General features: G+C 37.9%; 1 protein-coding gene across 5 annotated transcripts in view; it reads right to left on the reverse strand.

Annotated features, from left to right (window-relative positions):
- Positions 1-15601, reverse strand: part of tep1 (telomerase-associated protein 1) — a 171710-nt gene that overhangs the window by 61504 nt on the left and 94605 nt on the right. For all 5 annotated transcript variants that reach the window (XM_051923151.1, XM_051923147.1, XM_051923148.1 and 2 more), the window contains exons 22-29: positions 15173-15286; positions 12373-12490; positions 12090-12281; positions 7650-7825; positions 7244-7394; positions 6101-6280; positions 5797-5889; positions 2934-3066 (exon numbers count right to left, since the gene is read on the reverse strand). In XM_051923151.1, coding sequence (XP_051779111.1) covers positions 2934-3066; positions 5797-5889; positions 6101-6280; positions 7244-7394; positions 7650-7825; positions 12090-12281; positions 12373-12490; positions 15173-15286 — 1157 coding nt within the window. The remainder of the gene's footprint in view (positions 1-2933; positions 3067-5796; positions 5890-6100; positions 6281-7243; positions 7395-7649; positions 7826-12089; positions 12282-12372; positions 12491-15172; positions 15287-15601) is intronic.

Here is a 15601-nt window from a genome sequence, read left to right on the forward strand (position 1 = left end):
TAAATGTACAGAGAAAGAGGATGAAAACTATGAATGCTCAAGTCAAGTGTATTCACTGCACGTTATCTTGCAGTGTGCTGTTACTGGTCAAGAAATAATACAGGAAATCTGAGATCGTCTCTCTTTACAGAATCTCTCCAGATCATCCAAAGTCCTACTGTGACTCCTTTTTTGTGCCATCCCCTCTTCAGGTCACCCCACAATTTTTCTATGGGGTTTAGGTTCGGGGACTGAGACAGCCATGGCAGAAGTTTGATTTTGTGTCCTTTTAACCATTTTTGTGTTGATTTGGACATGCAATATGATTTGGATCTTTGTGCCTTCTGGAATATCCAAAGGTGACCTAGATTTAGTTTCTTGGCTGAGGAAGCCAGATTAAAATGTAAACTCTCCTGGTATTTCATAGAATCCATGATGCCATGTACCCTAACAACATTTCCAAGGCCTCTGGAGGTAAAACAGCCTCTATACTTGACAGCAGGGATCAGGTCCTTTTCAGGCTAGATATCTTTTTTTTCTAAGCCAAATCAACCTTGAGTGTTTGTTGCCAAAACAGCTCAATTTTCATTTCATCTGACCATAGAACATGGTTCTAATCAAAGCTCCAGTAGTCTTTAACAAACTACAGGCACACTAATGTTTGTGGTTAAACAAAAGGAAAGGCTTTTTACTGGCATGTCTTCCAAATAATTTGTTGGCATGGAGGTGGTGTCTCTTTCACTATTCTACTCATTGTGTGTGGGGGCAAAATAAACTTGGACCCAGGCAAATTGGTAACAGTTCAATTGATTTGAACTTTATAATTATTAATATACAGATATGGGCATTTTCATACGAGTAATAATTTTCATAGCTATTTCCTGATTTAGGAAGGTCAACACACTTGAATTGTGCATTCACTTATCTTTCCCAGGTTATTGAATGAATTAGGGAATTTGGCCTCTGTGCCACATCATATTTATACCACAGTGAAACAGAAAGTCATGAAATACTACTTGAAAGTTTCTACACACGATTATCAACTTATAAAAGTCAGATATAAATGGAAAAAAAATGCTTGAGTTACAATTTGTTCATAAGAATTTCCAGGGGTGCTGCTGGAGTATGTGAATTTCCCCTTGGGATTAATAAAGTATCTATCTATCTATCTATCTATCTATCTATCTATCTATCTATCTATCTATCTATCTATCTATCTATCTATCTATCTATCTATCTATATCTATCAGTCATTTAAAAGGGGTAACCCAGCAAGGACTCTAAAATTTCTCACATTTTCCTTTGCCTATTTTACAATATGTAATGGATTCTGAAAGTATTCAGACCCCTTCACTTTCTGCATAAGTTATTGTATTGCAGATTTAATTTTTAATGGATAAATTTGCTATTTTTTCCCCCCATCAACCTTCACTTAATATAACAATGATTAAGTGAAAACATGTTTTCAGAACCTGTTGGAAGGAAAACCATTTAGGCAACACTCAAAAATCAGACAGAGGTCACTCTTAACCAAAAAGCATATGGCCACCACCTTGAAATTTACCAACTGTTATTTAAAGAACTTGACAAGCATGAGGAAAACGATTCTTTGGTCTGATGAGACAAAAACAGAGATCTCTGGGCTGAAGTCCAAGCACTATGACTAGCACAGATCAGGTTATGCTCATCTCTTTCCTAATACCATGCCTACAGTGAAGCATGGTGGTGGCAGCTTTATGTTATGGGGTACGTCTCAGTAGCAGGAACAGGGAGACTGGTCAGAATTGAGGGAAGGATGCATGTGACCTCAGACTGGGGAGATGATTCACCTTTCAGCATGACAATGACCCAAAGTATAGAGCTAAGACAACACTGGGATAGCTCTGGGACTAGCCTCTGAAATTCCTTGAGTGGCCTAGCACAAGCCTAGACTTAAATCCCATAGACCATCTGTGGAGAGACCTGAAGATTTGGGTTAACAGACATTTCCCATGAAATCTAACAGAGCTTGTGAGGGTCTACCAGGAAGAATTGGATAAACTACCTAAACCCATGAGTACAAAGCTTGCAGGAACTTACTCAAGAAGACCTGAAGCTGTAATTGGTGCCAAAGGAGCTTCTACAAAGTACTAAAGTAAAGGTCTGAATGCTTACATGAATGAAACATTTCAGATATGGAATTTTAATAAATTTGAAACATTGTTTTTACTTTGTCTTTATTGGTTATTGAGTGGAGATTGGCAAATGTATCTATTTTAAATTTAATCATCCACACACAATAAATTGTGCAGAAAGTAATGGGTTCTGAATACTTTCTAAGTCCCCTGTATATGCATATATGGTATAGGAGAAGAATGATCAAAGGGACAACACACAAAACAGATGTGAAAATGCCTAAAAAACAATATATCTGTACTTTACTTTAAACTATACAAGATCTTGTCTACCAAGCAGGGTGGCTTACACCCTTGTTCATCTCTCAAAATACTGAACATTTCTCAAAATTCTTACAACTGTGTCCTCAGATTTTATTCTGTGATTTCTAGTCTTCCTATATTCCTAATCCCCAATACAGGTAAAAGACCAGACATCCTTGGTAGCACAAGAACCAAACATCCTCCAAACCTTTTTTATATTACTGTCTATGGTGTAATTTCTTCAGGTACATCCTTTTAATCCCCCAGGTTCTATCACCTCCTGGTGAACATTCATCTAACTCTTGCTATTTACCACTAGGGACTTCTGTTGTGTCACTCCACTATGTTTTTTCTATCCTTAACAGCAACTCTTTGAGAATCTCACAGCCTGGCACACGGTTGATATTAGTAAATTTTGAAACTGAAAACTTCAAAAGGACAGTAAGAAAAACTTTTAAACTGATTATTTAAATATCTCCCTAGGTTCTCTAAATGTGTACTATTATAACCCCAAACAGTCTGCATTAATGAACTTACCAGTCTTGGTGACAGCTAATACTGCAAAAACCCAGGACAGGTTCTTAACTTTGCTGTCCTCTTCCAGATGAGATAAAGCTCGTAGAATAAGTTTGTCCAGTGTTGAAGGGAGATTCTGAAGTTCATCTTTCATCTACAGCAAAAAAATTATATACATTACATTCTTTACATGCTCACAATAAGCATAATTATTATTTATTGCTATAGACACTAATGGTGATTGATTTAAAAGCTTGATTTTTTTCTTTTATTATTTGCCAATGGACTTGAGTCCACCAATGCTCTGTATATCTAATGCTCTGTATATATACAACCTCACTGTGTCTCCTCCAAAAAAATGTACCAGACAAAAGAATACAAACACAACGTATTTTCAAACATTAGAAAACACTAACACTCTGTTCCCAGCTAAGTATGAGTCTTGGGGTACCAAGACTTGAAATTATCTATTTGTGTTGACCCATATCACTGCAGTCCCTTTCACATTAACACTCCCACCCAGATTGTAGCATTCTTTTTCAGACCATGTATCAACCTGTTACTCTGACCACTCTCTCTACTGAAATGTCCTCTGTACTGGAATGTAAAGATTCATAAAGGAGAGAAATACAAGTAGGTCACATATCATAAACACATGTACATAAAATGTAAACATTTTGTTTGTGTTTGGTGCGTATGTCACATAATTCCCTCAACTTGCACCTGAGTTCATCACAATTTGTTTATGTTCATCTCAGGCAGGCAACGTGCCAACAAATTATGCTTTCATACTATGCAGAGCCTCAACGAAAAGTAAAATAAGGTGGAGTACAACTCCATTTTAAAACTAGCATTACAACTCTCTTTTTATATATCTGTATACTGTATAATACAGGGTAAAACACATTAACGGCAAATGATTTTTTAATGCAGATCTGTTCTATTTGTTAGTTTTGTGCTGTCTGTCTATGTGGACAATGACTTAAAAATATGAGTAGCATAACGGACAGCGAGAACTTGTACCTAGCCGGGACTCTCTCATAAGGGAAGGACCGGGGAAAAGAGCTTACACGCAGCAGTCCCTACCCTGGAAAGGCACAGGGCAGTCCTCCCTGGCTTGCTATGTTGCTATGGGTTTGCAGCATGGAAGCTGAACCCTGTGGGGGCCCATGGCCACCACCAGGGGATGCACGGGGAACGGCTGAGTTCTCCTCTGTAGGACTGCCACCACACCCAGAAGTACACCCAGAAGGAGATCACAGGAGGCCTACGACACTTCCGGGTGCTCTATAAAAGGAGCCACCTCACTCCACTTGAAGAGCCAGAGTCGGGAGGAAGAAGATGAAGCTTGATGGAGGAGTGGAGATGGAAGAAACACAGAGAGAGAGAGAGAGAGAGAGAGACACAGAGACAGAAAGAAAGTGCTGTGTTCTTGAATGCACTTATTAATGTGCTGTACTGCATCGGTGGTGAGAAATGGGTGACCAGTGTTTCCCCCTTAGAAATAAAGCCTGTGTTGTGTTGGGACTTGACCGTGTGCCCATTGTGTTGGGTGTTTGGGGAGCTCTGCAACCCTTGGTGGTCACAGTAAAACCCTAATATAGTTGCTATGGAATAGGCTGCATACTGGACATTTCATATTTTGTTTAACTAATCGAGACAAAGAAGAAAAAGATCAAATTCTGTGAAGGATAAAAACACAATGAAAACATACAGGCTGTGGGTTTTCGATTCACGGATCTACGCATTCAAGGGTTTGTTATCAATAATCAAAAGGAAATTATTTTGCAAGTTTTGTGACCTATTTCAGAAAACTGCAGACAATGCTGTAGCCCAGCATGCTACTTAAGTGGACTTCAATTCCAAGTAACCCCGGTAGTACTACATCACTGAGCAGCTTTGACGGTTACTGCCAGGGCTGATGGGTGAAAGATGAGGTTGCTAGCTTTAAAAATGAGCCATAACAAGCCGGCAGGATTATGATCAGTGGTGTCTTTTTGTTTCAACGCTTCACTGCACAGCTGTATTACATTTACACCCATTGGATTACATTTGATTTAGGTTCATGTCCTGTGCCTGCTTGATCATTTAAATTTTTCTGGGTTGGAAAACGTCTTCAATTGGGAACACTCCCAACTTCTACAAATTTTTACAGGCATCGACATCACGGAAGGACAAAACTTTACATAACTTTCAGGAGGCTGTTCACAGGGGATTTAATTTCATAGCTACACCACCATCACCTGCATCTGCGTAATAGGACGGTGTTGTGAGTGTTTAACATTTTGTGCTTACTGTTTTGTTGGATTTCTTTTGTATCTGTAAAATTAAATGATGTTTGTTGTTTATTACCATAAATGTACACACAAATCTATTGTAATTAAAATTTTATAAAAAGTTACAGTTCACTAAAGAACTGCTGAACTACGCACTTTGTCTGGGGGATGCCACTCATATTTATCTCGGTCAGCCAGTCTTACACGTGATTTACTTGTACAGTGATTGTTTTATCTTACATTTCTTGCATCTTTTGCATACTATTTAGTGCAATAAACTTAGAATATACATGGGCACAAAACGTATACATAGATTTTCACATTCACAGGGGTCCTGCGCCCCTAACCCCAGTGAATCGCAAAGGATACTGTATAATATAAGATATTTTTTAAAGTGATGCCTTTAGCTTGCACACAAAATATAGTTTTGATCTTAGTTTCAGTAAAAAGTAAATCTTAAGCATTTGTAATATAGATGACCGACCAAAAGAAAAACAGAATGAAGAAGTTGTTTTTATCAAAACTGCTCAGTTAAAACTCAGTCTGAGGCAGTGATTTATTTTAGTGAAATTAATAAATAATATTCAAAACACAGTTGTAGCACTAACCTGCTCAAAAACTGAATATGTTCTCAAATATTCACATGCCAGTTTCAAGTATAATGGACTGTTGGATCCCTTCTTCCTGAGTAAAACTTGCATCTAAAATACATACGAGAATTCCTTATTTATAGGAATTTAACACTGGTGAAATATGTTAAATCAAAGGCAGACAAATTCACAATGTTTAACCCATGAGACCATTTATGAAAAATAAGACATTGGCACTGTAACTAACAATAAACAATAAATATTGCTAAACCTGTATATTGAAGCTGTTGAATAACCCATGATTAATACAAGCTGGTAGTACCTGGTTGTTAAAAGATGTCTCACTTAGCTTCTTTCCATAAAGCGATAAGACACTCTGGACAATCTCTTTCTTTTCTAGTGTGGAAAGTGACTCTAGTTGAAAGAGGATGCTGTTTTTATTCCTATTCAGAGACCGATGCAAATCCGAGTCTGAGGTTACACTGAGCACAAGAGTCACTCTCTAAGGATGAGACATGGTGTTAAGAGTTAACACACACTAAAACTAATGCAACTGAAAGACAACTTAATACCTGAAGATCAAAATTATCCTGTAATACTTTGTGCCTTATATTAGCTAAGATAATACATTTGATTTGACATCTGCCGTTGTAAAATATAATATACTGTTATGAACATCTACCCATCCATTCATATTTTAATCAGCTTATCCAGAATACGTTAAAAAAAAAGAAAGAAAGAAAAGCACTAACATCTCATTTTACATTTATTGCTAACTTTTAGTGCGGAATTAACCTCCACCTAGTTATACATACAGTGAAGGTTTGCTCATTTGGGTAACTAGGAGAATAAGTAGCACAGACATTAGACTGGTAGTGCACAGCAAGGATCAGTCTCAAAGTGAGAACCCCACATAATCACAGTGAATCTCTTTATGTCAGCAGGGACATATAGTGGCGACTAGATTTATAGGATTATTAAATTATAGGGTAGTCCGGAGATAGATAGAACAGCTTTGTATGCTAAAAAGGTCTTGGGCAACTAATTCATAGCAGGTAAACCTAGTTGGAGGTTGGCGACATCTAGCTACATCACTTAAATGGTAATATGTTATACTGTATTATCAAATGCAAGTAGAAGTTGCATTGTACTTTGTACACATGACAGTAAAGACTCTATCAACCTATAAATAGTAATGCCATGGATGGATACTTTGAGGGTGCAAGTGCCCTAAAAAGAATGGGGACTAACTAAAAGAAAGCTGGAGATCAGCCTCTTCAACAGCATTTCAAAGATTAGGTTTGCTGTTTCCTCAGTGGCCATCAGTAATGTATCCTGCTTGCACCTGAACTTTAGGGTATGCTCCTAACCCAGGAACTGATTCTGGTGCTTGTCCCAGAAACTGAAAACTACTTGTCTGAATAACCATGTATGTTGTTGATATAAAAAAACTTGAGGAACCTACCGAAGGAAGACTCTCAGGTATCCAATCTGAAATTAGTTGTCCCCTGTTGTTCTGTAATAAGTCTGCATCATCAATTAAAATAACTAAAAATGGATTGGACTTTGATCTGCATGATGACTGGAGCAAAGAATTAAATTCCTTAAGCAGGGCCCTAAGAAAATGGCATGACACAAGTTACTTTCACTTTAAGATAACAAATGTTTGTGAGTCTACAATTTGATTTAAAAACATATACTCTATTCATGTAAATGCCCTAGTAACATTTCATACATTTGAGAAGTTTAAAAATGATCTGGCAATAAAACTACTAACAACTTAAATATGTATGTATAGTTTAAATTACAACAAACATTCTTATGAATACATCAGTATGAAATTAGCATATTATTTCACATTATTTACTTACTGATAACCTGTAGGTGGATCAAGGTCTTGCCCAAGTCTCTGGTTCAGACATCGAACAAGAAAGTGCAGAAAATTTTCAACATTGTTTGCTGCTTGACTTGCAGCACTGAAATAACAGATAACATCAGCGATTTCAGTCTTCTTTGATGAAGTTTTAAATTCATTTACCATAGCAGCCTGATCAAACAAAAAATTGAAAACACGCATTACTTTTGATTTCTACAAATTAGATCTGTGATACTCTACTAGTTTCAAGGTTTTTTATTCTTTTTGCCTAGCATTGGTTGAGACGTCTTAACAAAGCTCACTTTATTGTTACGGACCTTGTAACCTGAAATGACTCCATTCATCTAATTTATAAAATGCAACTCTACTCAAAAAACAATTATGTTCAAATAGCACTAAAATAAACTGATGAATGCAAAATAGAACAAAGTCAAGAGAATCTGGTAGTATGACAGAAAAAACAGTTTGTTGATAAGAAAGAGTCAGTCAGGGTGGCAAATCAGAGGAAAATATATAGGAGTAAGTAAAAGATTATGGCTAGAACTTTTAGGACTACAACAGCAAAAAAAAAAAAAAATAGTAAGGTGTTAAAAGATCCCAAATAGTTGGATGAGAGGAAATAGTGTTGCAGTAAACACAAAATATCTTCAAAACAGGATGAAATGCATAGATTGGTGCATGTTGTAAGTTGTACTTGCAGAGAAGCAGTCATTGTAATGCTTGTCATGGTAAGTTTGTTGCTAAAAAATGAATGGACAAAGTGCATGTGAAAAAGAAAAGTAGTGTATTAAAGTTTAAAAATTGATCAACTTTCTCTGAACATATATTGTACTTTACAAGTTGATAGATACAGCAAAGAGGAAGAGAACCTTTGGTGACATCTTGGGTATTTTGGGCAATGACTACTGTAACAGGACCAATTCAGATAGTTATGTGGAAGTTCATAGGAGGCTCAGTTTCAGTATATGAACTTTTAAAGATGTAATTTGGTGAAGGACTACAAATTAATTCATACAACTTTTTGTTAAAAAATGCATTAGTGACATTTAAAATAAGAAAGCATTTTATACTGTTGACAATTAAAACTGAAACACCCAGATGCCACCTCTGGTTCCAGCACCTCTGTTGACGTCACTTCCTACACTGGCCTTTAAAGCTGCTATCTTGACTATACAGTTCTGTTTTTGACTCAGTCTTGTGAACAACTCACTATCTTTAAAAATACCTTTTTGCAGCCAAGGTTCATTATACGGGTAGCTGCCCCAAACCTTTATGATGTCTTATTGTCATACTTGTGACAGTGGCATAGTCAGCAGGATTTACAAAGCCCAGAAGAGAATGGGGCCGGTCCTTGAATTATAACCAGGTTGGAGAGTACTAGGGGGGGTTCGTCCCGGAGTTTGGAAAGACCTGGTGCAGGCTTCGCTCCTTGTATATTTATCCAGGCCAGTAAAATTACAAAGGGAGAGTGTGGAGAAGCCACACAGACGTGGGCTAGTCTCTGTGCGGGAAGTGACAGGGACTTATTATGCCCTCTCTAAGAAGAAAGCTGTCCTCCCCACTGGGACCAAGGTCCCAGAGAAATGTGGAGTGTCCCCAGACTAGCAAAGTGAAGACTTTACAGGTTTGGAAATTAGACCCAGAGAGGCTGACCCAGGAGCAAGCTTCTGCTCTCTGAGAAATGGTGGCAGCATGGCCAAGGCCATTTGATTGCTCCACCTTTCAAATTGTACAAAGAGTCACCTGTTTTTTGTTCATATCCAACCTTCCTGACCATTTCACCCAGCCGGTCTAGGGAGATTTTCTTAATATGGACGAGAAACATCCAAGAAAGCCTTGCAATTTGGGAGAGCAGAACAGTCCTTTAGCAGACACTATAGGGACTACGTGTATATCTTGTCCGGAATGTCAATTGCGACATATTCCTAGGAGGGACCGTGCTCCTTTCATTCCCCTTCCCTTGATTGATGTCCCCTTTGAAAGAATCAGGGTTGATGTCATAGAACCCCTAAAACCCTCGTGGATTATGCGATTATGTGACCCGAGACCCATAAGCTGTTCCTTTACACTCAACTACATCTAAGGCTATTGCACGGGAACTAGTAGGGCTCTTTGCGGGAATCGGCATCCCTAAAGAAGTCCTTACGGACCAAGGGATGGTATTTACCTCAGAGACGTTGAGGGGAAACGGGTAATTTACTTAAAATAAAGCACTTAAAGACCGCGGTGTGGGGACGGGAGGAATTGGGATCAGCTCCTCCCCCTCATTCTCTTTGCCAATCGGGAAGTCCCTCAAGCCTCTATGAGGTTCTCACCTTTTGAATTATTATATGGACGACAACCCCGGGGTATATTGGATATTTTAAAAGAAGGCTGGGAAGGAGAGGCTCTTCCCTCTACAAATATATTGGAATATATCGCACAGTTACGCTATAGATTTGGAAAAAATTCGGCCTATAGTAAAGAGTAACATGGAGGAGGCACAAGTAGCACAGGCCCACTATTATGACCGTGGCATGACACTCCAAGAATTCCATCCCGGGGATCATGTCATGGTGTTGGTTCCCACCTTCCATTCTAAATTGCTAGGCCATTGGCAATGCCCCTACGAAGTTAAGGAGAGGAAAGGACTTGTCGATTATTTGGTTAAATAACTTAATCGTCGGCCAAGTGAGCAGATACATCATGTAAACTTGCTGAAACCGTGGAAGAAAAGGGATCCTGATCCCTTGTCCGATCAACCCCACTCATTCTTTGCTCAAACTAGTATACTTAACTTTGGTAGCAAATTAAACCCTAGACAGAGAAAGCAGCTCAAAGCAGTTATCCTGTCTGTCTCTGAAGTGGTGAACGAGAAACCAGGAAGGGTACTGTAAAGCCACAGTGGCGCAAAATAGACACCACTTTGAAATGGCCCTGTCCGTGAACCAAGCCTTTCCCGAGTTTGGCGGGTACTACTGCCGGTTTGTACCTTGGTTTTCGGACAGAGCAGCACCCTTGATTGGTTTGACAAAGAAGAGGGCCCCTAATATTGTGGTATGGATTGATATGACAGAGGCTGCATTCAGTGACTTAAAACTGGCCTTGACAACTGCACCTGTATTGAAAGCACCTAATTTTTCGCTTCCTTTCATCCTCTAGACGGACGCTTTGGAACACCCCATTATGTTTCTGAGCTGGAAACTTCTGGACCGTGAGACCAGGTATACGGCAGAGGAGAGAGAAGTCCTGGCAATCAAATGGGCGATTACACAGTTGAGGTATTACCTCTTGGGTCAGGAGTTCACTCTTGTCATGGATCATGCACCCCTAAAGTGGATGGCCCGGCACAAAGAGTTGAATGCACGGGTCACTAGGTGGTTTCTTGACTTTCAAGTTTTCGCTCGTTCATCGTAAGGAATCTCTCCATGTCAATGCCGATGCTCTCTCTTGTATCCATGACCTCTCGGTCAGGGACGTCCAACCCAATGGGTCTGGGCTGAGGGGGTGCCCCGGTCATACACGTACGAGTAGGAGTCAACTAAAGGGCCTGAGTAATGGCCATTTCATGTCCGACCAGGGGGCGGCAGGGTGCACTAACTGTCTTTCTCGATCCCTTGCAGACCATTCTTGGGAAGCATACAGGTTCCGACACCTCTGATGATACCACTTCCTACGCTGGCCTTTAAAGTCGCCATCTTGACTATGTACTACATTTCTGTTTTGGACTCAGTCTTGTGAACAACTAGCTATCTTTAAAAATACCTTTTTGCAGCCAAGGCACATTATACAGGTGGCTTCCCCAAACCTTTATGAGGTCTTACTGTCATTCTTGTAACATGGGGCACTACAGAATCCTCACTTCGGTGGGTCCGACTTTCCTCTACCCACTGATGCCATACTCTCATCATTTTGCTGCTGGAAGGATAAACCACCTTCTCATATTCCCACAATTCTCCATCTCTTGAATTACAAGAGTGGAACAAATAGCCATCACCCTTTTCACAGGGTAATGATTGATCACTAACTGCCAGCATTCAATTAATAAGGTCCTCTTTGCAGGCCCTTTTTATACTCACTGTGAGAAAGTCCAGGGGCAGTAATATCATTTGCATATGTGCTGCACTGCATTTTCACACTACCATAACCTGTCCACCCTCAAAGTTCTAAACTAATACATTGTGTTTTTCCCAGGGCAATTTTAACAGACAGAAGTGAATATACCACAGTAAGAAAATGTAATATACTTTTGATTATCCTTCACATAGAAATAAAATACAATTTAAGATAAGTAATATAATGATGTTAGACAGTACAGTTCAGGTTATCACAGAGAAGTTTCAAATATTACTAGGCATAAAGGAATACGTTTTAATGGAATATCTTTTTAAATACAAAGACTTAGATCATTATTGTTCCTCTTATCTTACATTCAATTGTATTTTCTGATATTTACCATTAAAGCTGTTTTTCCTTGACCAGGACCAGAATTTATTACAAAGCATTTTCCTCTTCCCATTTCTCGAATTTTAGTGGCTGCTGTACCTAAAACCTTTTTTCTCCCATATATCTGATGCTGCAGAGATTCTTTAAAAACTTCCTGGTCAGTCAGTTTTGAACACGAATCCAAAATTTCATCATCCTGTTCCTACAAAAGCAAAAAAATAAACAATGTTTTGCATATATACCAACACAGGACTAATATATTTCTGTGCTTCTGCTGGCACTGATATACTGACCACATGAAAGAATTGTTTCAAGGCCTCCCATAAGTTAGACAGAACAGCTTTTCCAAATTGTTCCAGTCCTTTGGTGTAGGGCTTCCCATGGGACACACCACCCCATTCAGCTTCATAACTGTATGGATCAATACAATAAATCATTTCAGAATGTTGCATTGCAAACATAGCTCATAAACTTCTATACCATTAGTAAAGGTATGTCACTGTGTTTAGTTTTTTCTTTTAATTTTCACTACAGTTTTTTCATGGTTAATAGTTATAATCTAGTTTGAAGTGCCCCTTATTTGGTCCGTTTAATTTGAGTAATTATTATTGTCATTTCAGATTGTTATTCTTTTTCATAAATGGTGCCTTATTGTTGATAGCAACTGTGTCATCATTAAACTACTGCTGCATTCATAGTGGGGATTCATTCCCATTTTTTCAGAATTATGCAACAAAGAACTGATGTTTTTTGAGTAGTGTGATTAGTTAGAAAAAAAGATGCTGGACCAAAATTTTTATTTATTTATTTAAAAAAAAAAAGAAAATTGTTTAATTCATTTTACGCATGTGGGGCATGTTCAAGATAGACATCAGAACTTGGATCAGACGCAAAATTAATTTGAGCAGTCAAAATGAAAAACAAAAAACAGACATGAAGCAAAAATCAGGATACAGTCACTTTTAGCTGCATTGTGAATGTAGCCCAACAACACTTGTGTTTGTTCAGAAAAAGGCTGTTTTACGTTAAACAGGAGCATCCAAAAGATGCTACATGTGTGAAAATGCTAAATATGGGAATGTTAAATTAAGGTTCCATTGTAAATCCTTTTATTCAGAGAGGGTTGTCCACCTCCGCTGTTGCAGGAGGGCTTCTAAATTTTGCACTACCTATAACATAAAGTATATATAGCAGAATATACAATATATCCATCCATTATCCAACCCGCTATATCCCAACCACAGGGTCACGGGGGTCTGCTGGAGCCAATCCCAGCCAACAAAGGGCGCAAGGCAGAAAACAAACCCCGGGAAAGGCGCCAGCCCACCGCAGATATACAATATATGACATCACCATAACAAAAGAGTCAACAGCTGTTAACTACAATATTGTATTTTTTACACTATAACACATAAAAATAAACAATATGGCAACTTATAAAACTATACTTGTGCACCATAATCTGTAAGCCCTTACAAATAATTATAAATTATGTAGGATGGAGGCATTCGGAAAAAATTAAGGTTAATCAAAAGCTAAGATTGATCCGAGTGACTACTGGGAAAAAAAAACAGTTTACTTAAGTAGTTCTTTTTTTTAACTGACCTGTAATGCCTTTGTTACAATGAAAACTGGACGGACGGGTGCCACAATGAGCATAGTCAGCAATTGTTTTGTAGGTTTGGTTCTAATAAAGTTCAAGTTTGTATGCAATCCCGATCCAAAATGTTTATAGGTCATGTCATTTTTGGCCTACAATGATTTTCTACTATCTGAAAACCTCTTTGCAGGTGCACCGATATTTATGAAAGATTAAATGATGATTTTAGATAATGTAGTACAAAACTTACCCAACACTGATTGAGGAAGAACAGACAGAGGAAATTGATTCACCGTTTATAGATTTTTTTAATAAATTATATTTCCATCCTGTATTACACCATGATTTCACCCGTTCACAACAATGCCATTTACAACTAGGAGTGTAAGGGGTAGAAAGGGTTTTCATGTAAAAGCTACATCTATTTTCTGGAATTTTCACTTTATTCAGCTCCTGATTGCTGAGCACATATCAAGTGGCCATCTGACCCAATACAAGATAAATTATTAGATCCCTACCTAAACAAGATCAGCCAGGACACTGTCAGAAAACTAAGATTGGAGGTAAAGTAGTTTGTGCAGAAAGAGAAAAGATATGTGGACAGAACATATCCCGGAGGAAAATCCTGTGCTCAGGGTCAGGGAACCTGACGGATATTCATCCATCTGGACTCTGTGGGAGCTAGAGAAATGTTAAGCAATGTTCTCCAAGTTGATAATGTAGGAGTTTGCTGTGTAAAAATTCTGGTATTATAATTTTGTGTTAAATGCTCAACTAAAATGCACAAAATTGGGTCCAGGCATACATACACAGAGATTCTAAATACAGTAGAGGATGCTTCACTTACCAATTAGCACAATAAGCAAACTGATGGATACCAAGAAGATAATCAGTTGCAATCACTGGTTCACAGGGTAACTCAGAATATTTAGTTGGTGTGCGTGTGTATATACTGTATATATACACACAGACACACACACACTATATAATAAAACATTAAAGTCTGTTTGCCCAGTTCCTCTGAGCAATCTAATTGGTCAGTTTGGCTTTGGTGATGAAACGAAAGACAAAGTGCGAGTGTCAGACATACGAGGGGCAAAAGCAGCACGAGAGGAACACAGAGAGTCACCTCCAAAGACGGCAAGTATAAAAGTGGACAGGAAGCGAGAAAGCCCCCCTGAAGCACCGGTGAAGAAATGTTCATACACATATGATTTCAGAGGTGAAAGCATGTAGCGCAAGAGTTAGAAAATATTTTTAAATAATTCTATTAATTGTTTAACAGGTAGCGTGACTAGTATATAGAATATATTTAACACTAACACAATTAATAAAAATTATGTATTAGGTTAAAGACAAGATTAGCTGTCATAAATATAAACTAGCATCTACATCAGGGGAATGTGTTACAACATTAATATGGAAAAATGTACTTTGAGGCCATAAGCTAAGGTTTCACTTCAAAAATCTTAAGAACTATTGCTTGTATTTACTTTTCAGTAATCATGGTGCCACTCTGTTTTAGTCGTTTTTTGAGATCTTCCATTTTTCCTCTAGCTTCAGTGGATTCTGCAACAAAATCAGATCTCCATTGCTCTGGAACTGATCTGAAATTATACAGAAAAACAGGTAAGACTCCATGCTGCACAATTTTTCTTACACTTGTCTAAAATCTATTATAGTTATCAAACACAAAATGACTTATATATATATATATATATATATATATATATATATATATATATATATATATATATATATATATATATATATAATATAAATACAGCATAAGAAAACATGTAAGTATTGGTTACTTCAATGTTGAAAAACCAAGAAGCCATTATCAGGTGAACTATTCCCCCTTACTAATGTCATTAATAATTTCTTTCATTTTGGGTTTTGTTATAACCATTTTTACTATG

This window comes from Erpetoichthys calabaricus, chromosome 2 (genome assembly GCF_900747795.2).
Source record: "Erpetoichthys calabaricus chromosome 2, fErpCal1.3, whole genome shotgun sequence".
Classification (NCBI taxonomy): Eukaryota; Metazoa; Chordata; class Cladistia; order Polypteriformes; family Polypteridae; genus Erpetoichthys; species Erpetoichthys calabaricus.